The sequence below is a fragment of the Hylobates moloch genome, unplaced genomic scaffold (genome assembly GCF_009828535.3).
Source record: "Hylobates moloch isolate HMO894 unplaced genomic scaffold, HMol_V3 SCAFFOLD_16, whole genome shotgun sequence".
NCBI classification, from domain to species: Eukaryota; Metazoa; Chordata; class Mammalia; order Primates; family Hylobatidae; genus Hylobates; species Hylobates moloch.
In genome coordinates, this window is record NW_026652291.1 from 76,036,838 (window position 1) to 76,060,631 (window position 23,794).

General features: G+C 39.8%; 1 protein-coding gene across 3 annotated transcripts; it reads left to right on the top strand.

The window, feature by feature from the left end:
- Positions 1 to 833: 833 nt before the first annotated feature.
- GEMIN2 (gem nuclear organelle associated protein 2) lies at positions 834 to 23,300 on the top strand. Of its 3 annotated transcripts, XM_032135154.2 has the most exons (10): positions 834 to 1,003; positions 1,361 to 1,445; positions 4,507 to 4,596; positions 5,040 to 5,099; positions 8,911 to 9,024; positions 11,456 to 11,500; positions 14,741 to 14,809; positions 18,359 to 18,469; positions 20,060 to 20,118; positions 22,813 to 23,300. In XM_032135154.2, the coding sequence occupies exons 1-10, from the start codon at positions 867 to 869 to the stop codon at positions 22,850 to 22,852; spliced, it is 810 nt and encodes a 269-aa protein (XP_031991045.1). In that variant the 5' UTR covers positions 834 to 866; the 3' UTR covers positions 22,853 to 23,300. The 3 variants fall into 3 exon arrangements, with proteins under 3 accessions (XP_031991045.1, XP_058285306.1, XP_058285305.1); XM_058429323.1 differs by lacking the exon at positions 20,060 to 20,118; XM_058429322.1 differs by lacking the exon at positions 14,741 to 14,809.
- The last annotated feature ends 494 nt before the right edge of the window (positions 23,301 to 23,794 follow it).

Below are 23,794 nucleotides of genomic sequence, written 5' to 3' on the forward strand. Positions count from 1 at the left end.
GGTGTTAGAAAATAAAAGTCAATTGTATTCACTGAATTGTATTTGTTTAGAAATAATCAGATGTTATACTTGTTTCTTGAACATTCTTGCCTTGTTTCCTCATCTATGAAATGGAGATAATAATACTATCTACCTAACAAGATGGACCTAACATTTTTGTGAATTTTTGGGTGTTAGCATTAGTTTCATTTTTTTCACTATTTGTATTTAAACGAAGAGATTTTTCTTTAAAACAAAAATTTAAAAGTGCTGGCTATTCTAGGAGTAATATTCATTCCAAATAAACATACAGTGATCTTTGAAGTGGCCAAGCACTAGAAATTTCTGTAGAAAATTAATTTTTCATTCATTTGGCATCCCATAAATCTAGGTTGGAATTGGTTCTTCCCCTTAGGAAAGTCAGTCCTTGCTCTAAGAAAGCGGAATATTACCACCCACTTCACAAGATTGTTCTAAGTATCAAAGGAGAAAATGTGTTTATGAACGGTTTAAGAATTTAGAGCTCCATGAACGATAATTACAGTAATATTGTTCATTAATTCAAAAAGCATTTTTAAGTATCCCTCACTACTAGGGATGCATAAAAGTTGCTAACCCTCGGCCTTCACCCAGAGTTAGAAGACAAAACAGAGGGTAAAAGACCCAGAAACGCGTTCGAACCAATTCAGCTAGGAATTAAATTCTCAGATCTTTTATTACACCACCGGAGCATTAACCTTGAGGCAAGCAGCAATTTGTTCATGCGCAGTTAACGCTCCCTAAACTGCCACTTGGCTCAGCTCTGCACCTAAGGTGTCTATTTGTGCGCCTGCGCTGTGACCTGGAATGGGCGCATGCGCTGAGCGGAACTGGCTGGTTTGAAAACCATGGCGTGGGTACCAGCGGAGTCCGCAGTGGAAGAGTTGATGCCTCGGCTATTGCCGGTAGAGCCCTGCGACTTGACGGAAGGTTTCGATCCCTCGGTACCCCCGAGGACGCCTCAAGAATACCTGAGGCGGGTCCAGTGAGTGATTTGGCCCTGGGCGGGTGGGCTGGCCTTCTGCCCTGCCCCTGGGTACAGCCCCCGGTGCTCTATTCCCGTTCCGGTCTCTTGCGAGTTCGGGTCTATTCACGATTCTGGATTACATCCTAACGTGGGCGAGTTTCTGTTGAACGTGATTGCACGTATCAAGATGTGTGCTCTTGGATTTGTTTTCAATCCAGATAATTTCAGAAATATATTGTTTAGTACCTCAATTGGAAGTCTGAATATTTTTTTTTCTGATTTCACAATGAACTGTGGAAGTGGATCGCTCGTTTTACTACACCTGAGCAAAGCACAATAGAAATTTAATTTATCCCGTTTATTACTTATTTGTAGGATCGAAGCAGCTCAATGTCCAGATGTTGTGGTAGCTCAAATTGACCCAAAGAAGTTGAAAAGGAAGCAAAGTGTGAATATTTCTGTGAGTTTTATTAACCGTCTGGAGATTACCCCCAACCCCCCAATTAAAAGACTAACGCTCTTCCTATAGTATCTGACAGTATCAATTATGACGTAAGATTTGACTACTCCCTGCAAAGTTAGACATTCGCTTGTACTTTTTCCTTCAGAAAGACAATTGGCTTTTACTGCCTCTAAAGAGGCTTTCTGTAACTCTAGCCTTTGTGGAGGCTTGCCCATCTTACTTCAGGGACATTACCAGTCCTTTCAAAGGAGTCTTTAAATGGGTTACTTATGCTATCTTTTATTTTTTGCTTGTTTGTTTGTTTATAGAGAGGGAGTCTCTGTTGCCAGCTGGTCTGGAACTCCTAGCCTCAAGCGATCCTCCCTCCTCTGCCACCCAAAGCGTTGGGATCACAGGCGTGAGCCACCTCACCTGGCCCCTTTATTTTTTAAGGAAACTTTTTCCAGTTATTGGATTGGTGTTTAATCTTAGTGTGCTTTGCATGTTCTGAATTTGACCAAGTCTCCCTTTTTTTAAGAACAGAAACCCAGATGTCTTACGCTTTTTTTTTTGAGACAGAGTTTCACCTTGTTGCCCAGGCTGCAGTGCAATGGTGCGATCTCGGCTCACTGCAACCTCTGCCTTCCGGTTTCAAGCGATTACCGTGCCTCAGCCTCCGGAGTAGCTGGGATTACAGGCGCCCGCCACCACACCCAGCTAATTTTTGTATTTTTAGTAAAGATGGGGTTTCACCATGTTGTCCAGTCTGGTCTTGAACTCCTGACCTCGTGATCCGCCCACCTCTGCCTCCCAAACTGCTGGGATTACAGGTGTGAGCCACCATACCCGGCCTTACACTTTTATAACTACTTGCACACTGTGGACATTTTCATTTATTTATCCAGCACATCTTTAATTAAACAACTAGGTTGTGCCGGGCACTGGGAATTCAACAGAGGATAAGACAAAAAAGGTTCCTACCCTTGCAGAGTTTACATACTCTCCTGAGGAAGACAGAAAGTAAACAAGCAAACAAATAATTACATATTGTGATTATTGCTATGAAGAAAATAAGCATATATAATGATCAATAAATGACAGAACTACTGTAGATAGAGGAATCATAGAAGGGCTCTCTTTTTCCCTTTTTTTTTTTTTTTTTTGAGTCTCAATTTTTCGCCCAGGCTGGAGTGCAGTGGCACAATCTCGGCTCATCACAACCTCTGCCTCCCAGGTTCAAGAGCTTCTTCTGCCTCAGCCCCCTGAGTAGCTGGGATTACAGGCATGTGCCACCACACCCGGCTAATTTTTGTATTTTTAGTAGAGACGTGGCTTTACCATGTTGGCCAGGCTGGTCTCAAACTCCTGACCTGAAGTGATCTGCCTGCCTCCGCCTCCTAAAGTGCTGGGATTACAGGTGTGAGCCACCACGTCTGGCCAGCAAAGGTCTCTCTAAGGAGATGCTATTTAACCTAAGCTGAAAGGAGGGTGGCATTTTTTTTTTCTTTTTTTTTTTTTTGAGACAGAGTCTTGGAGTCTCGCTCTGTCGCCCAGGCTGGAGTGCAGTGACGCGATCTCGGCTCACTGCAACCTCTGCCTCCCAGATTCCCACCATTCTCCTGCCTCAGCCTCCCGAGTAGCTGGGAGTACAGGTGCCTGAGAGAGTGGCATTTTAAATAGTTGATAGTAATTTCCTTTTCATGTTCAAAGTAGTTTCTCTAATTGATATTTGTAATCAGGAAATTTTAATTCAGACACTATAATTTTTCCTGTAATTCTTCTTCAGGATTTTTTAGTTGATGGACATTTAATGGGACAGAATGTCCTAATATACCTAATTTGATAGATTGATTGATTGATTGAGACAGGGTCTCGCTTTGTTGCACAGGCCGGAGTACAGTGCCACGATCATAGCTCACTGCAGCCTCGAGTTCCTGGGCTCAAGCTATCCTCCCACCTCTGTCTCCCCAGTAGCTGAGACGACAAGCATGTGCCACCGTGCCCAGCTAATTGTATTTTTTGTAGCGACAGGGTCTTGATATGTTGCTCAGGCTATATGTGCTGTTTTAGAAAACAGAAGTATGGCTGGGCGCAGTGGCTCACGCCTGTAATCCCAGCACTTTGGGAGGCTGAGTCAGGCGGATCACCTGAGGTGGGGAGTTCAAGACCAGCCTGACGAACATGGAGAAACCCCATCTCTATTAAAAATACAAAATTAGCCGGGTGTGGTGGCACATGCCTGTAATCCCAGCTACTCAGGAGGCTGAGGCAGGAGAATTGCTTGAACCCAGGAGACGGAGATTGTGGTGAGCCGAGATGGCCGTTGCACTCCAGCCTGAGCAACAAGAGCGAAACTCCGTCTCAAAAAAAAAGAAAACAGAAGTAGACAATTTAAAGTTAAGCATCTTTAAGTACATTTTGCCCATACCAAAGTTCTTATTTTTAATTTTATTGATACATAATCATAATTTCATGCTTTATCATGCAGGCGCAATAATAATTGTACATATTTATGGAGTACATGTGATATTTTGATACATGCATACAATGTATAATAATCAGTAATTAGGATTTCCATCACCTCATTTATCGTTTCTTTGTTTTGGGAACATTCAAATCTTCTAGCTGTTTTGAAATATACAATAAATTATTGTTAACTGTAGTCACTCTACTGTGCTATTGAACGCTAGAACTCATTCCTCTATCTATTTCATACCAGAATTCTTTATTTGTGGTATATCTTTCTTTTTGTTTCTGTTTTGCTATTCTAGAAAGGCAGGTAGGACTAGATCATATCCTCCAGGCTCATATCATTTAGATTTCATAGAAACTCCAACTATAAACCTTTCCAGATTTCTCTGATTAAGGTGACTAAGGCTCTTTCCCTAATGTTTTTAACCAAGATATAAATAGTAAAGTGAAATGCCTACTTTTTTACATTTGCAAAAATATTTTATTTTCTTGTATAATCTTTATTTTATTATACACTTTATCTTGGTTTTACTTTTGCTTTGCAGAGGCATGAGATTCTAGTTTTGACACTAATGTTGATCCTAATATTTGTGAACTTGATCTCTAGCTTTCAGGATGCCAACCCGCCCCTGAAGGTTATTCTCCAACACTTCAATGGCAACAGCAACAAGTGGCACAGTTTTCAACTGTTCGACAGGTAAGTGTCATATTTAATCTAATTAAGCCCCTATTGGATTTATTTCTGTTCTTAGACTGTAGCTGGAAAAATAAAATTTATGATCCTAAAGTAAACAGAATATTCATGAGTTAATTACCAAATTATTTTTATAATCATTAGACGTAATACAGTTTGAAATATTTTCTAAGTTTTGTTTATTTTTATTTATTTATTTCAATAGTTTTGGGGAACAGCTGGTTTTTGGTTACATGGATAAGTTCTTTAGTGGTGATTTCTGAGATTTTGGTGCACTTGTCACCCAAGGAGTGTACTCTGCACCCAATACGTGGTCTTTTACATCTCACCCCCTCCCACCTTTCCCATTTTCCAGGTTTTAGATGGTTACAATTTTGTGCAGAAACTGATTTCAAATATCCATTTTTTGAAGAGTACCGTCTAATGTCTAAGTTTTCTTCCTTTAGAATGTGAACAAACATAGAAGTCACTGGAAATCACAACAGTTGGATAGTAATGTGACAATGGTATGTAAGTTTCTCAGTTTTAAGATGTACAATGTATACCTGATTGAAAGAGTCTATATTTACTTCCAGTCTTTAAAGATTCACTTGCCTAGCCAGTGTTATTTTCATTCTGTTCAATATACCATTAATAGTAACAATTCCATTACATTAGTAGCCTGGAAAGTATAGATTTTCATGACAATTTTTTTTTTTTTTTTGAGACAGGGTCTTGCTCTGTCTCCCAGGCTGGAGTGCAGTCATGGCTCACTGCAGCCTCTACCTCCTGGGCTCAAGTGATCCTCCCACCTCCGCCTTCCAAGTAGCTCAAACTTAAGGCATGTACCACCATGCCCAGCTAATTGTTAAAATTTTTTGTAGAGACAAGGTCTCCCTGTGTTACCCAGGCTGGTCTCTTACTCCTGGGCTCAAGTGATCCTCCTGCCCTAGCCTCCCTGAGTGCTGGATTACAGGCATGAGCTACTGTACCCAGCCTTTCATGTCAATTTTAATTCACAGTATCTTAGGGGACTTTGGATAAGTGACTGTTAAACTTTCACAAGTTTTTAAGGATTCTTCTAGACATTTACTTTCTAGGAAATAAATACATTTTCAATATTTACAAAAAAAACTGAATAAAGGCTTAATGGATTTTCCTGATGAGGTGATGGTGCCATGCAGTAAACTCACATGTTTACAGAACTTGTGAATGGATTCTGCTTCTGCTTAATGTGATGAGTCTGTGTTGCAATTCCAGTGACATATAAGTGAAACCTGTCATGTATATTGTCATGCATATGTCCTATATTTTATCAGTTTAGATATAATTTTAAGCCCTTTAGTGGATATATCAGGACTACCAAATGAAAAAAGGAGTTGGAAAGATGATACATTGTCTCAGGACAGTAGTTTTTAACCTTTTAGGGGACTTCATATTCTTTCGTAGAATCTAATGAAAGCTGTTTATCTTCAGAGGGAAAAAAAATGCACCTATGCACAAGATTTTAGTTTCAGGTAGTTCATAGATTTTAGATTTTAGAAGCTTCCTTTAGGCAGTGCTTCCTGATATCTTTTACATGGTGACACATTAGAATAAATGACTGCTTGCATATTCTTCCTGAAACCAGCCGAAAGCTGATTCAGTATATGGCATCTCTGTATGCTTCTGCATACCATTTGGAAGCTCTGCTCCAGGAAAAGCGTGAAGGGAAGTAACTTATCACTTGCCAATGGTCATTTAACTTGTAAAAGGTATAGCTAGTCCTTCTGTCAAAGAAGCATGCGCACATAAACACACAAAAGGTGTGCTTAGGGTTCAAACCCAAGTTGGTCTGTCTCTAAAGCCTGTGTGCCTTTGATTATGCAATGGTGCCTTCCTAGTACTAAGGATGTATGTATGTAGTAGGGACGGGGCTAGGTAGGTAAATATATTTTTTTCTTAATTAGTGGAAGGCCTTTTGGGTGCATGCCCACTAACTAAAAAAGAAGCCACATCAGTAACATTATGACTTGATAAAATTTTGTCAAAAATGGAAATGACCTAACATAATTGATTCAATAAACTATGGTCAGTCAGAACAGTGGAATATTATGTAGCAATTTTAAATGTTTATCATGGCAAATGCATACATCATACAAGTAATAAAATGAAAATGTTTTAAAGTACACTCTGAGCCAGGCACAGTGGCTCATGCCTGTAATCCCAGCACTTTGGGAGGCTGAGGCGGGCAGATCACCTAAGCTCAAGAGTTCAAGACCAGCCTGGGCAACATGGAAAAACCCTGTCTCTATTTAAATTATTTAAAAAATAAAGTACACTGTGATGGCAACTGTGTGAAAACATAAACATTTGTTTATTAATTGATCCAATAATTTATCAAGCATGTGCTATATTTAATAATCAGGATATTCAGTACTAACTGAACCAGAAACAGCTTCTGACCTAATGGAGTGTTAGGAAAAGGTAGATACCTTATTCCAAGACAATAGGGTTTAACTTTGTAGTGGTCTCATGTTCATCTTGAGGTTTTATTTTATTTTATTTTATTTATTTTTTTGAGATGGAGTTTTGCTCCTGTTGCCCAGTCTGGAGTGCAGTGGCACAATCTTGGTTCACTGCAACCTCTGCCTCTCAGATTCAAGCAATTCTTCTGCCTCAGCCTCCCAAGTAGCTGGGATTACAGGTGCCTGCCACCACACCCTGCTCATTTTTGTATTTTTAGTAGAGACCAGGGTTTCGCCATATTGCCAGGCTAGTCTCGAACTCCTGACCTCAGGTGATTCATCCTAAGGATTTAATGAAAGCTACTTATCCCCAGGGGGGAGAAATGCACCTATGCATAGTAATGTGCAAGGTGATATGTACAAACAAAAGTTGTTTTGTTGAGGAGATTATATTGAGCTGAATGCTTCTCCCAAATAGTCCTGCTTTTTCTGTCTGGCAGCATGAGTAGATCTGTTTCTTCTTTGATTGGACAGCCCTTCAAATATGTGAAATATGTAATCACGTCTCTTTACATGGGATAAATATCCTTCATTCTATTAAGCATTCTTGGTGCATTTTTTCCCCCATACTTATTTCTGTCTTTATCATCCTCTTTTGGACACACCATTGTCTGTCAGTGTCCACTAAAGTCTTGTCCAAACTAAACACATCTTGGCTGGGCACAGTGGCTGACACTTGTAATCCCAGCACTTTGGGAAGCCAAAGCAGAAGAATTGCTTGAGGCCAGGAGTTTGAGACCAGCTTGGGCAACATAGTGAGACAACTATCTCTACAAAAAAAATTTAAATATTATCAGGCATGGTGGCACGTGCCTGTAGTCCCAGCTACTCAAGAGGCTGAGGTGGTAGAATTATTTGAGCCCAGGAGATTCAGGCTGCAATGAACTGTAATCACACCTCTGCACTCCAACTTGGGTGACAGAGCAAGACCCTGTCTCAAAAAATGTAATAATAAGGAAAAACAACATGTCCCACGTGTTGTATAGCCACTTAGGCACTATGTTTGTCAGGGCTGCCATAACAGACTAGGTGGCTTAAACAACACAAACGTATTTATTTTCTCACAGTCTTCAAGGCTGAAAGTCCAAGAACAAGGTGGCAGCAAGGTTGGTCTCTTTTTTTTGTTTTTTTGAGGCAGAGTTTCGCTCTTGTTGCCCAGACTAGAGTACAATGACATGATCTCTGCTCACTGCAGCCTCTGTCTCCCGGGCTCGAGCGATTCTCCTGCCTCAGCCTCTGGGTAGCTGGGATTATAGGCGTGCGCCACCACATCTGGCTAATTTTTTTATTTTTTTGTATTTTTAGTAGAGGCGGGGTTTCGCCATGTTGGCCAGGCTGGTCTTAAACTCCTGACTTCATGTGATCGCCTGCCTCGGCCTCCCAAAGTGCTGGGATTACAGGCGTGAACCACTGCACCCGGCCTAAGATTGGTCTCTTCTGAGACTTTTCTCCTTGGCTTGTATAGGGCCACCTTCTTCCTGTTTTCTCACGTGGTCTTTCCTCTGTGTGTGGGAGTCCCTGGTGTCTCTTTGTGAATCCAAATTTCCTCTTGCAAGGACACTAGTAAGATTGGATTAGGGCTCACCCTAATGGCCTCAATTTAAATTAATCACTTCTTTAAAGGCCCTGTTTCCAATTACAGTCACATTCTGAGGTACTGGAGTTTAGGGTTTTAACATACAAATTTGGGGACAGAGATTCTCCCCATAACTGGCACCCTATCTTTGGGTTGAGGTAATCGGAATATGGAAGGCCTTAACGTCTTTTTTTTTACTTTTCAGTGTAACAATTAATACACAGGAATAAATCAGTTTTTTTTTTTTTCTTTTAGCCAAAATCTGAAGATGAAGAAGGCTGGAAGAAATTTTGTCTGGGTGAAAAGTTATGTGCCGACGGGGCTGTTGGACCAGCCACAAATGAAAGTCCTGGAATAGATTATGTACAAGTAAGGGCTTTGTGGATAAACAGAACAAAAAGCATTTTAATTTTGGTGTACCACTTAATATAAGGGGTCAGCAAACTCTACCCTGGGCCAACTCCAGTTCATGGCCTTTTTTATATCCATGAGCTAACGATTGTTTTTAGGTTTTGAAAGAGTAAAAAAGAAACAAATAATATGTGGCTGAGACTTTATGTGGCCTGCAAAGCCTAAAATATTTGCTGTATGACTCTTGATAGAAAATGTTTGCCAACGCAGACTTAGTTTATCAGCTCTTCAACCTAACAAAACAGCTTAGTTTCTGAAATAATTTGCTGTGACTTTTTTAGTTTGGCTTCATATCCCTTATGTTTGGCTTGGTAATCATTTTATGAGTTGGATAAGATTCAGGGTTTTTTTTAAATGATGAGGCATCAGGCAAACAGTGTTATGAGCAGCCAGGGAAAAAATGGAAATCGACACAATTAGGTGCTTTAAAATGCGTAATCACATCTATCACTTCATGGGCCTGTAAAAAATAAAGTAAATCACCTATTCTGAAGATGAAATGTTGAGGATATCTTTAAAACTCATGTGGCTGTAATCATAAGTTATGTAGCCAACTCCTTGTCCTTCCGGATTTACCTGCCCCCAAGTTTGCAGGTGTTCCTTTAGAATCTAGTGCGTGCCTCTGCATTAGCGCTTACTCCCTATAGCATGTCGTTCTCTTCGGTTCAACAGGTATTTATTATTTGCTATATGGTGCCACATTGTGTTTTTCACATTTAAAACTATTTTTTCCCAAAAATGTAAAGAGCCCCAAAAATCAATAAAAAGACCAAGAATCACCCCTCCCCTGCCCAAGAAAAAATAGCCAAAGGGTATACATACCTCACAGAAAGGAAATAAAATTATTCTTATATGACAAGATGCCAAAAATCACTTGTAATGGAAGTATAACATAACTATGGCAAGGTGCTATTTTTCAGGTAACATATTGGCCAAGAAAGTTTGATACACCATATTGACGAGAGCTGGGAAAACAAGCACTCTTAGATGTGGTACAGGAGTATAAATTGACTCAAATCTTAGGGAAGTTATATATTTCTATATAACCATTGATCTCTTGGATGATATCCTTAACATATGCTACCTTTCAAAAATAGTTTTCTTTCTTTTTTTTTTTTTTTTTTTTTTTTTTTTTTTGAGACAGGGTCTTCTGTCATCCAGGCTGGAGTGCAGTACTGCAGTCATAGCTCATTACAGCTTCAACCTCCTGGGCTCAAGCAATCCTCCCACGTCAGCCTTCAACATAGCAGGGGCAGCAGGCACCCACCACCACACCCAGCTAATTTTTAAATTTTTTGTAGCGATAAGTTTTTTAATTTTTTAAAACAATTTTTTTGTAGAGAGAAGTTTTCGCCATGTTGCCAGGTTGGCCTGAAACTCCTGGGCTCAGGCAATCCTCCTGCTGGGATTATAGGCATAAGCCACCATGGCTGGCCAAAAATGTTTTTTAATTTACAAAGTATTAAAACTTACTTATTTAGCTTATTTTCAGAGAATACATACAAGTAAAATACACCATGTTAAAAAAAACCCTTAAGGAAGTAAACATTTAATGTATATCCTCTTAAGTTTCTCACAAATCAGTGGTATTTTCATAATTAGGAATCACAGCCTCAGACTCCAAAGCAGACTTTTAAAAATTGAATCAAATTTGGTTTGAAAAATGTCATTCTAATTCAAGTGTCCTTAATTCTTGAAAATATTAGCTTTAGCTGAAGATTTTGAAATGGTGTGTACAACACATTAATGTCATCAATGTTACGTTTTACTGGATATACTTAGTAAGTTAGTTTTTTCAAGTCCTATCGTTTAAAAAATTTTTAGTCTTTAACATTTTAGTTACTAAAATCATACTTTATTTAAAAATTTACAAATTCAGGCCAGGTGAGGTGGCTCATGCCTGTAATCACAGCACTTTGGGAGGCCCTGGCAGGTAGATCACTTGAGCTCAGGAGTTCCAGACCAACCTGGGCAACATGGCAAAACCTCATCTCTACCAAAAATACAAAAAAATTAGCTGGGCGTGTTGACATGCACCTGTGGTCCTAGCTACTCATGAGGCTGAGGTGGGAGCATCACCCGAGCCCAGGAAGCGGAGGTTGCAGTGAGCCAAGATCGCGCCACTACACTCCAGCCTGGGTGACAGAGTGAGACCCCATCTAAAAAAAAAATTACATATTTAAATTTTAAGATGTTATTTTCTTCCACATTACAAACATAGTAGTTTCCGGAATGTCTTATTGTTATGGACAATGAAAGAATTTTCTTTTATTTGTTCTTTGTTTCTAAACAACAGTGTGGCAAGAAATTCACCAGTTTGAAAAAAAAAAAAATGAAGCTTTTCCTTATAATACCATTTAGTAAATTTCACTCTCATTTTTTCTTTCAGATTGGTTTTCCTCCCTTGCTTAGTATTGTTAGCAGAATGAATCAGGTAAAATTAATAATAGAGATATACGCATTCTTCTGTTTGCATTGTGTGTGAAAGTATTTGAATTGTTAATACATATACTGAATTCTTACAGTATGCAAGACTTTGTCCTAAGCTCTTTAATGGTTCTTATATAATCCTTACTACAACCCTCTATGGAGAGTTATTATTGATATCTACTTTTTATAGATGAGGAAACAGCATTTGAGGTTAAGTAACTTGCAGGTGGTTTTTCAGCAAGTAAATGGCAGTACTGGGATTCAGGGCCAAGTAGATCTAACTCCAGAGCTCATGCTCTGTCTTAATCATGGTGCTAGAGTATTCATTTCTGTAGAGTTCAGTTATAAGTCTTAGATTCTGGGGTCTGAATTAAATACAAGTTCCCTGACTTACAATGGTTCAGTTTAGGATTTTTTTTTTTCCCACCACTCCTGGCTAATTTTTGTATTTTTATTAGAGAGAGGGTTTTGTCATGTTGGCCACGTTGGTCTCGAACTCCTGGCCTCAAGTGATCCACCCACCTTGGCCTCCCAAATTGCTGGGATTACAGGCATGAGCCACCATGCCCAGCCAATTTAGGAATTTTCAACTTTACAATGTTTTTATCAGCACATAACCCCATTGCAAGTTCAGGGACATCTGTACTAAGATTAGATTGCTATTTCTAGTTCTAGATGTCCTATACATTCTATTAAGATTGAAATATGGGCTGGGCGCGGTGGCTCATGCCATAATCCCAGCACTTTGGGAGGCCAAGGCGGGTGGATCACAAGGTCAGGAGTTCGAGACCAGCCTGGCCAACATGGTAAAACCCCGTCTCTACTAAAAATACAAAAATTAGCTGGACGTGGAGGCGTGTACCTGTAATCCCAGCTACTCGGGAGGCTGAGGCAGGAGAATCGCTTGAACCTGGGAGGCAGAGGTTGCAGTAAGCCGAGATAGTGCCATTGCACTCCAGCCTGGGAGACAGGGCAAGACTCTGTCCCAAAAAAAAAAAAAAAAAGAAAGATTGAAATATATGATTTCTTGGATCAAAAGGGGAGAATTAGGGAGTTTGGTTCTTCGGTTTTTTAGGAATGAGGACTCTTATTCATTTAAAAAGCAAACAAAAATTTAATTTTATCTTCACATAGCATTGGGTACCTTTGGAAGCCTTTTTTTTTTTTTTGGCAGGGTCTTATTCTGTTGCCCATGCTGGAGTACAGTGATGTGATCTTGGCTCACTGCAGTCTTGTACTCTGGGGCTCAGGCAATCCTCCCACCTCAGCTTCCTGGTATCTGGGACCACAGGCATGTGCTACCATGCCTGGCTAATTTTGTTTGTTTATTTTTGGTAGAGACAAGGTCTCACTGTGTTGCCCAGGCTGGTCGGGAACTCCTGAGCTCAGGCGATCCTCCCACCTCAGCCTCCCAAAGTGCTGGGAATACAGGGGTGAACCACTGGGCCCAGCCAACAATTTTTTGTGTGGGTGATATTCTATTGGAAATAATACACAAGCTGACAGTGTTACTTAATCATTTGCATTAAGATATTGTAGCAGTCATACTAAATTCCATCAGTGTCATTTTTGTTGTAACCATCAACTGTATTTGAATAAACCAGAGAATATTTTCAAGAGTTTGATAAATCCATCTGTATAGTTTAAAAACAGATTTTTCTCCACCTAATTTTTTCTTCAGATTTGTACTTTGATTTTAATTTGAATTTGGAAATAAACTGATGGTTTTTTTTTTTTTTTTGAGAGGGAGTCTCACTCTGTCGCCAGGCTGGAGTGCAGTGGCACGATCTTGGCTCACTGCAACCTCCACTTCCCAGGTTCAAGCAATTCCTCTGCTTCAGCCTCCCTAGTAGCTAGGACTACAGGTGCACATCATCATGCCCAGCTAATTTTTTGTATTTTAGCAGAGACGGGGTTTTACCATGTTGGTCAGGATGGTCTCAATCTCTTGACCTCGTGATCCACCCTCCTCAGCCTCCCAAAGTGCTGGGATTATAGGCGTGAGCCACCGCACCTGGCCAACTGATGGTATTTTTACAAATACATATTTTTTTTTTTTTGAGACAGAGTTTCGCTCGTTTGCCCAGGCTGTAGTGAAGTGGCAGGATCTCAGCTCACTGCAACCTCTGCCTCCTGGGTTCAAGCAGTTCTCCTGTCTCAGCCTCCCGAGTAGCTAGGATTACAGACCCCGCCACCATGCCTGGCTAATTTTTGTATTTTTAGTAGAGACGAGGTTTTGCCATGTTGGCCAGGCTGGTCTCAAACTCCTGACCTCAGGTGTGCCATTTTTTTTTTTTTTTTGAGACAGAGTCTCACTGTGTTGCCCAGGCTGGAGTGCGGTGGCACAATCTCGGCTCACTGCAACCTCCGCCTCCCAGGTTCAAGGGATTCCCTGGCCTTAGCCTCCCGAATAGCTGGGACTACATTCACTCACCACCACGCCCGGCTAATTTTTGTATTTTTAGTAGAGATGGGGTTTCACCATATTGAGCTGGCTGGTCTCAAACTGACCTCAAGTGATCCACCTGCCTTGGCCTCCCAAAGTGCTGAGATTACTGGCAAGAGCCACTGAGCCTGGCCACAGATACATTTTTTTTAACCTTGTGAAGTCTTTCAAGTAGTTACAAACTAAATTATTAATAGTTACAAACTAAATCCTAGGATTTAAACCAAGGTGTTAGTTGATATTTGAAAGTGTGAAAATATTTGTTTTAAAAGCCTCACTGGGGCTAGGCGCGATGGCTCACACCTGTGATGGCAGCCTCACTGGGGCTGGGCGCGATGGCTCACACCTGTGATCGCAGCACTTTGGGAGGCCGAGGAGGGTGGATCACCTGAGGTCGAGAGTTCAACCAGCCTGACCAACAGGGAGAAACCCTGTCTCTACTAAAAATACAAAAATTAGCCAGATATGGTGGTGCACACATGTAATCCCAGCTACTCAGGAGGCTGAGGCAGGAGAATTGCTTGAACCCGGGAGGCAGAGGTTGCCGTGAGCCAAGATCGCACCACTGCACTCCAGCCTGGGCAACAGAGCAAGACTCCATCTCAAAAAAAAAAAAAAAGCCTCATTGGATAAGCTGTCTAATCAAACTAATTAGAGTCAAACTAATTAGCTTTCTTTGAAAGTTTAAAGAATGAGGCCATTTTTAACATCAGAGTTGCTTTCTAAATAAACTTAATGAAACATGTTGAATTCATGTTTTATTATTAATACAACTCCACCCCCTCTTTTTTTTTTTAGGCAACAGTAACTAGTGTCTTGGAATATCTGAGTAATTGGTTTGGAGAAAGAGACTTTACTCCGGAATTGGTAGTATTGCATGTTTTTCTTTTCATAATGTAGGCAAAAATTAGACATTTTGGGTCAACTATGGGCCATATATACAATGGTGCTCTTATAGGATTATAATACTGTATTTTTACTGCACATTTTCTTTTTTTTTTTGAGACAAGATCTCGCTCTGTTACGCAGGCTGGAGTGCAGTATTACGATCATAGCTCACTGCAACCTTGATCTCCTCAGCTCAAGCAATCCTCCTGCCTCAATCTCCTGAGTAGCTGGGACTACAGGCGCACGTAGCGACACCCAGTTTTTTTTTTTTTTTTTTTTTTTTTTACTAGAGACAAGGTCTTACTGTGTTGTCCAGGCTGGTCTTGAACTGAGTCCAAATGATCCTCCCTCCTCGGCCTCCCAAAATGCTGGGAATTACAGGCATGAGCCACCATGTGTGCGGGCTTTTGTGTTTTTTAAATAGAGACGAGGTCTCACTATGTTCCCCCAGGCTGATCTCAGACTCCTAGGCTCAAGTGTTCCTCCCACCTTGGCCTCCCAAACTGTTTGGATTACAAGCATGAGCCACTGAGCCCGGCTCCTTTCCAGTGTTTAAATATGTTTAGATGTGGCCAGGCACAGTGGCTCATGCCTGTAATCCCAACTACTAGGGAGGCTGAGGCAGGAGGATCACCTAAGGCCAGGGAGGTTGAGGCTGCAGTGAGCCATGATTGTGCCCCTGCATTCTAGCCTGAGTGACAGAGTGAGACCCTATCTTAAAAAATAAATATATGGTTTTTTTGGATGCACAAATGTTTACCATTATGTTATAGTTGCCTACAGTATTCAGTATAGTGATGTGCTATATAGGTTTGTAGCCTAGGAGCAATTGGCTATGCAATATAGTCTAGGTGTGTAGTAGACTATACCATCTAGGTTTGTGTAAGTATACTCTATGATGTTCATCCAGGGACAAAAATCACCTAACAACGCTTTTCTCAGAATATATACCCCTTCATTAAGTGACGCATGACTGTACTTGATGTGATGCTACAGTATTTATTTATTTAATTAATTTGTTTGTTTTGAGATGGAATCTCCCTCTGTTGCCCAGGCTGGAGTGCAGTAGTGTGATCTCGGCTCACTGCAGCCTCCACCTCCTGGTTTCAGGTGATTCTCCTGCCTCAGCCTCCCACGTAGCTGGGATTACAGGCGCCTGCCACCACACCCGGCTAATTTTTGTATTTTTGTAGAGACAGGCTTTCTCCATGTTGGCCAGACTGGTCTTGAACTCATGACCTCAGGTGATCTGCCCTCCTCCACCTCTCAAAGTGCTGGGATTACAGGCGTGAGCCACTGCGCCCAGCCAGTATTTATATTTATATATGTGTATGCGTGTGTGTATATATATATGTGCGTATATATATGTATAATCTGAACTATACTTGTTTGTAGTCAAATAAGAAACACTAGAATGTAAAATCAACATACTGCTTCCTTCATTGAGAAAGTCTTGGAGAAAAAAAGTCAATGAAAGAGTTGATGTATATCCTGGTACAAAGTACAAACTCCTTATCTCATTGCAGACAAGTTTTTTTTTTTTTGAGATGGAGTCTCGTTCTGTCACCCAGCTGGAGTGCAGTGGTGCCATCTCGGCTCACTGCAACCTCTGCCTCCCAGGTTCAAGCAATCCTCCTGCCTCAGCCTCCTGAGTAGCTGGGACAAGTGTAGAGAATATTTAATTTAAATGCTAGCTTTACATAATAAATGTATCCCTTAAAATTTGAGTCAAGTTGAAACGTACAATTTTTTTTATAGAAAAAGAATTCCACAATTTGTAAAAGAAACCTGGATTTGAATCTTTTTCTGTAAGAAAAAGTCTTAACTATTGATTTGAGTTTGCCTGAGGAACCCATTTAGTGTGTTGTATAAATTGCTATTTAAATTTTGTCCTAATACTTTTTAGGTTTCCCCGAAGTGATATGTTGCTCAGAATAAACAAAGTTGTATATACTACTGGTGGAAATACAAATTTGGCATAACCTTTCCAGGATACAATCTGGTGATCATATCTGAAAAACCTTGATGAATATACATACCCTTTGTCACCATTTTACTTGCAATACTTAATAAACTTTCCCCATGTTGTTAAATGAGATTAAACAAGCGAATGTTATTAAATACTCTCAACAAGACACTTAACATTCCCTTGTTAATCCCATTTAACTAGAAGGGATGGCTGAGTGGGGTGGCTTACTCCTGTAATCCCAGCACTTAGGGAGGCCGAGGTGGGCGGATTACTTGAGGTCAGGAGTTCGACACCAGCCTGGCCAACATGGTGAAACCCCCCCATCTCTACTAAAAATACAAAAATTAGCTGGGCATGGTGGTGGGCACCTGTTGTCCCAGCTACTCAGGAGGCTGAGGCAGGAGGATTGCTTGAACCTGGGAGGCCGAGGTTGCAGTGAGCCGAGATGGCACCACTGCACTCCAGCTGGGTGACAGAACGAGACTCCATCTCAAAAAAAAAAAAAAGGACAAAACAACATGGTAAACATTTTATTATGTATTATAAATAAAAAAGATGGCTACAAGATGATATTACAACTGATGAAATTGTATTGAAAAAAAGTTGTACAGCCAGGCACGGTGGCTCACGCCTGTAATCTCACCACTTTGGGAAGCTAAGGCAGGCAGATCACTTGAGGTCAGGAGTTCGAGACCAGCCTGAACGACACGGTGAAACCCGGTCTCTATTAAAAATACAAAATTAGCCGGGTGTGGTGGTGCATGCCTGTAATTCCAGGTACTCAGGATGCTGAGACAGGAGAATTGCTTGAACCCGGGAGGCGGAGGTTGCAGTGAGCCGAGATCGTGCCATTGCATTCCAGCCTGGACAACAAGAGTGAAACTCTGTCTCAAAAAAAAAAAAACAAAGTTGTACATACGAATAGGAAAAACAAGAACATTTTTAAAGTGAATCAAAGTTTGATCTGGAATGTTGGGACTACAGCTTTGTTTTTTCTTGTGCTTGTGGTATTCTTCACAGTTTTTCTGCATCAAGTATGTATTCATTTTGTAACTGAAAACCCCATTTTAAAAGGGAGTGGGGATACATTCAGCCTGTCATAGTATTTATAGAAGTGTCAAAAGATTATTTCATCTGTAGTATAGTTTCTTTGTATGTCCCCAGAGGACAAAATTATACAATTATAAAATGATTTCTATATCTGTCCATACAGAACAAAGAAAAAAAAGTATCTTGATTTTTTGCAGTATTTATATTCATCTTAATGTAGTGTTCTGCTTACAAATTAGAACTTCCTATCATAAGAATATCTGAAACAAACTCTTTGGAGATCAGGGAATATTTTGAGGTATCCAATGTCCTGTGTCTGTAATTATAGGATACAAGAGATAACACCTGGCTCTCCAAATGAGGCTTTGTTGTCTATACCCAAACATAATATAGTTAAATGTTCTATGAATTTATTCATAGCAGATCATCAGGCATAACACTGGACATTTAAAAAACAAACTTCTGGTTCAGTATTTGTCTAAATATTACTTTTTTGAATTTTTTTTTAGGGAAGATGGCTTTATGCTTTATTGGCTTGTCTTGAAAAGCCTTTATTACCTGAGGCTCATTCACTGATTCGGCAGCTTGCAAGAAGGTGCTCTGAAGTGAGGCTCTTAGTGGTAAGTTGCAACTTGCTGTTTAAAATTAAAAGCACCCACCAATTTATGTGGTGGTAAAGAAGGAGTTCAGTGAAATAGGAAAACACATGGAATATTTTATTCGTGGCAATTAGATTTGTAAAGCCCAAAATAATAGTAGCTTAAATAATATGGAAATGTTTTCTGAGATAAAGAAGTCTGGGCCGGGCTATAATCCCAGCACTTTGGGAGGCTGAGGCGGGTGGATCACCTGAGGTCAGGAGTTTGAGACCAACCTGGCCAACATGGTAAAACCCCATCTCTACTAAAAATACAAAATTTAGCTTGGTATGGTGGTGGGCGCTTGTCATCCCAGCTACTCAGGAGGCTGAGGCAGGAGAATCGTTTGAACCCAGGAGGCTGAGGTTGCAGTGAGCTGAGATTGCAGCACTGCACTCCTGCCTGGGCAACAGAGCAAGGCTCTGTCTCAAAAAAAAGTAGGTAAAAAAATTAGATTTTTACTAAGATGGCAGTAACCCAGACCTTTGAGTTTTGTCATATGTGGCTTTCATCCTCATGCTCATCTCATGATCCAAGATGGCTGCTGTAGCTTCGGCCATTTTTTTTTTTTTGAGATGGAGTCTCGCTCTGTCACCCAGGCTGGAGTGCAATGGTGCGGTCTTGGCTCACTGCAACCTCCGCTTCCCAGGTTCAAGCGATTCTCCTGCCTCAGCCTCCGGAGTAGGTGAGATTACAGACGCCCGCCACCATGCCTGGCTAATTTTTGTATTTTTAGTAAAGACAGGGTTTCACCATGTTGGCCAGACTGGTCTCGAACTGCTGACTTCAAGTGATCCACCTGCCTCAGCCTCCCAAAGTGCTGGGATTACAGGCATGAGCTACTGCACCTGGCATATATATATATATATATATATATATATATATAAAAATATAAAACTGAATATATATATATTCAGTGATGAATATATATATAAGAATAAGAATCCTGTGTCTTGACTGTACAGTGATGAATATACATTATATATACTCATATATATTCTATATATATATCACATATATTGTATGCATTATAGAGAGGAACAATAAGAATCCTGTGTCTTGACTACAGTGATAAATATATTCATATATGTATTATATTAATATATATTTATTATATATGTATTATATTAATATATATTTATTATATATGTATTATATTAATATATATTTATTATATATGAATATATATTCACTAAAGTTAAGACACATATAATACATATATGAATATATATATATATATATTCATCACTGTACAGTTAAGACATAGGATTCTTATTGTTCCTTTAGTAGGAACCAGGGAAAAATTTCCCCCAAGTTATTCCCCTTAGATCCCTCAACTCCTTTTTTTCCCTATTCAGAATCTTTATTTAAAAGATAGTCTTAGATGTTTCTCAAGGAATCATTAACTCTACAGTTTTCTGCTTTTTCTTTGAGGACTCCTATTTCCACATGATGATTACTGTCATATAATAAAGTTTTCATGTTTCATGTTTCATGTTTTACATCTTTATAGGAAATTTATTTCAAAAGTAATAGGAACAGACAATATTTACATTTTTCTTTTTTTTTTAGGATAGCAAAGATGATGAGAGGGTTCCTGCTTTGAATTTATTAATCTGCTTGGTCAGCAGGTATAGTTAATCCTTGGCTTCTTTATTATTTGTATATCAGTGAGGTCAGTGAGGGTAGATCATATTTATTACATTTGGTTTTTGTTTCATTGGTTTTTTTTTGAGGCTCACTCTGTTGCTATAGTTAGGGTGCAGTGGCACAATCGCAGCTTACTAGAGCTTTAACTTTCTGGGCTCCAGCAATCCTCCCACGTCAGCCTCCTGAGTAGCTAGGACCACAACCAAGCACCACCACACCTAGCTAATTTAAAAAAATTGTTCACAGAGACAGGGTCTCACTATGTTGCCCAGGCTGGTCTCAAAATTTCCTGGGCTGAAGCGACCCTCCCACCTAAGCCTCCCAAAGTGCTGGGATTACAGGCGTAAAGCCACTGCACTCAGCCTGCATTTTTTTTTAATTGCCTGTGGCCTGTGTTCATTTTCAGTTGTGGCATATTTTAATTTAGTATCTGTTTTATTTCATTTCTTACATAGAAATTCTTCTTGGAATTTATTTGAAAACTTTTTTTGTTGTTTTGTTTTGAGACAGAGTCTCACTCTGTTGCCCAGGCTGGAGTGCAATGGCGCCATCTCAGCTCACTACAACCTTCACCTCCCGGGTTCAAGCAATTCTACCCCCTCAGCCTCCCAAGTAGCTGGGATTACAGGCACCGGCCATCATGCCCGGCTAATTTTCGTATTTTTGTGGAGACGGAGTTTCACCATTATTGGCCAGGCAGTAAAACATACACATATTTATTTTAGGTCTCCTCCTGGACATATTTTTGTTCCATAGATCAGTGTTTTTATTTCAATGCCAGTACCTTTTTAAAGCTTTATAATATACTTAAATATTGGGAAGGCAAGTAATCTTGTTTCCATATTTTCACATATTCAATATCTAGTTTCTTGATCTACAATAATTATGCTGCTGATGATAATTAACATTTACTGGGCAATTTGTGCCAAGCAGTTTTCTTAGTGAGGAACCCATTTAATCCTTCTAAGGTGGGTACTGTTAAAGTTTACAGATGAGGAAACCATGGCAGAGAGGTTAAATAATATTACTACCATCACAGAGCTAGTAAGTGTTAGAGTAATGATCCAAACCCAGGCAACTTTGACTCCAGAGCTAAGCTTTTAAAACTATGCTGATCACAAATGAAGCTAATACCTACCTCATCTGTTGGTAGTAGAAGTTAAATGAGATGATATAGCATTGCCCTACTTACTTTATGTATAGTATCTCTACTCTTTACAATAGATCAGAGTTGTGGTTTTTTGTTTTTGTTTTAATAAATTTTTTCCTTTCAGCTCTGTTGGACTTGATTTTTTTCCTTTTACAGATAATGACACAGATTCAGAAAGGTTAAGTAATTGGTGGCTCAGCAAACCAGTAATTAATGAAACCTGAGACAAGTATAGTTTCCGACTGCCTCAGTTGAGATTTTACAGTATTATGCAATTATGAAAGCAAAAAAATTCAAGTGTATTTTTTGCCCTCAAAAAGTTAGATAAAAATGGAAAAAGTTCTAGACTACAAAAGGTTCTGAAGCTAACAGCTTTACAAAAGAAGACATAAAGATTTGAAAGTTTAGGAAAAGAAGGACCGGGCATGGTGGCTCATGCCTGTAATCCCACCACTTTGGGAGGCCGAGGCAGGTAATCACCTGAGGTCAGGAGTTCGAGACTAGCCTGGCCAACGTGGTGAAACCCCGCCTCTACTAAAAATACAAATTAGCCGGGCACGGTAGTACATGCCTGTAATCCCAGCTACTCGGGATGCTGAGGCAGGAGAATCGCTTGAACCTGGGAGGCGGAGGTTGCAGTGAGCTGAGATCGTGCCATTGCACTCCAGCCTGGGCAACAAGAATGAAACTCCATCTCAAAAAAAAAAAGAAAACAGAAAAAAAGAAAGCCGGGCACAGTGACTCACACCTGTAAGCCCAGTGCTTTGGGAGGTCAAGGTGGGAGGATTGCTTGAGTCCAGGGATTCAAGAATGCAGTGAGCCATGACAGAATTTGATTAGTGATTTTCCTTTTTATTTAATCTTATAATTACATAAAATAGTTACCTTGCCAAAGTTAAAATTATAATTCAAGGTACATTTGGAGTATTTTAGCATCCATCTTTATCCTCATTATCCTCTTTTCTCCTTTCTCCTCTAGTTAACCATTTTATTACTAATTTTTGTTTTATCTTTTCATTCATTGTTTCTTTTTAAAAGTGTAAGTAGGCCACATGTGGTGGCTCATGCCTGTAATCCCAGCACTTTGAGAGACTGAGGCTGGAGAATTGTTTGAACCCAGGAGTTCAAGACCAGTCTGGGCAATGAGCCATGATCATGCCACTGCACTCCAGCCTGGGTGACAGAGTGAGACCTTGTCTCAAAAAAAAAAAAAGGAAAAGAAAAATATAAACAAACACGTATATTTGCAGTCCTACACATACTCACATAAGGTAGCATACAGAACAATCTGTTCTGTACTTTGCTTTTTTTCACTTAATAAATCCTGGAAATCATACTTTAGCAGTATAAATATTTCCCTCATTTCTCTTTTTATGGCTTCATAATTTTCCACTATGTAGACATACTATACGTTATTTAACCAGTCCTTATTGATGGACATTTGGGTTGCTTATGGTCTTTGGCTATTAAAAATAGTGCTACAGTTAATATCTTTATACATAAATAGTTTTTTTTTTTTTCCTAGGTATTTTGACCAACGTGATTTAGCTGATGAGCCATCTTGATGTAGCTGATCTCTCAGGGATAGAAGATATTTCTCATGAAGGCAGCCTAACTCTGAGGAAAGCAATGCCAATTCAAGTACAGATTGCAACACATCTTCAACACTATGTGAAGGGTTCACATCTTAACCTGTGCAACTCAGATTGATACTCAGAATATGGGTTGTATTGATTTGAATATCTGAAATATCAATGGAAAATCCCACTCAGTTTTTGATGAACAGTTTTCTGTAATCAAGCAGCTTGCATAGAAATTGTATGATGAAATTTTACATAGGTTCTTGGTGCTGTTTTGTTCTTTTTTTGTTTTTTGTTGTTTTGTTATTTACTTATATACATATAAAATTTTATTGAAAATATGTTTTGGTTACTAAAATTTTGTTTGACTCCTAACAAAAGACAATGGATGGCCTTAGCATCAGAATTAAAATAATCTGGATTAAATGGCAAATGTGTTCATAGTCAGCAATAAAATTAATCAAACATTTTTCCCTTTAAGCTCAGCACTTTTTTTTTTTTTTATTTCTTTGAGACGGAGTCTCGCTCTGTCACCCAGGCTGGAGTTCAGTGGCAGGATATCAGCTCACTGCAACCTCTGCCTCCCGGGTTCAAGTGATTCTCCTGCCCCAGGCTCCTGAGTAGCTGGGTCTACAGGCGCCCACCACCAAGCCTGGCTACTTTTTGTATTTTTAGTAGAAACAGGGTTTCACCATGTTGGCCAGGCTGCTCTTGAACTCCTGACCTCAGGTGATCTGCCCGCCTCGGCCTCCCAAAGTGCTGGGATTACAGGCATGAGCCACCATGCCTGGCCTCAATACTTTTATTTTTAAATGCTTTATTGCACAAGTAGAACTTTAACAAACCACTTTCAAAAATAACAGGTCAACTGTTTTAATTTGTTTATGTCACTTATAACTTATCTATTTCTATATCAGGTAGGAATGT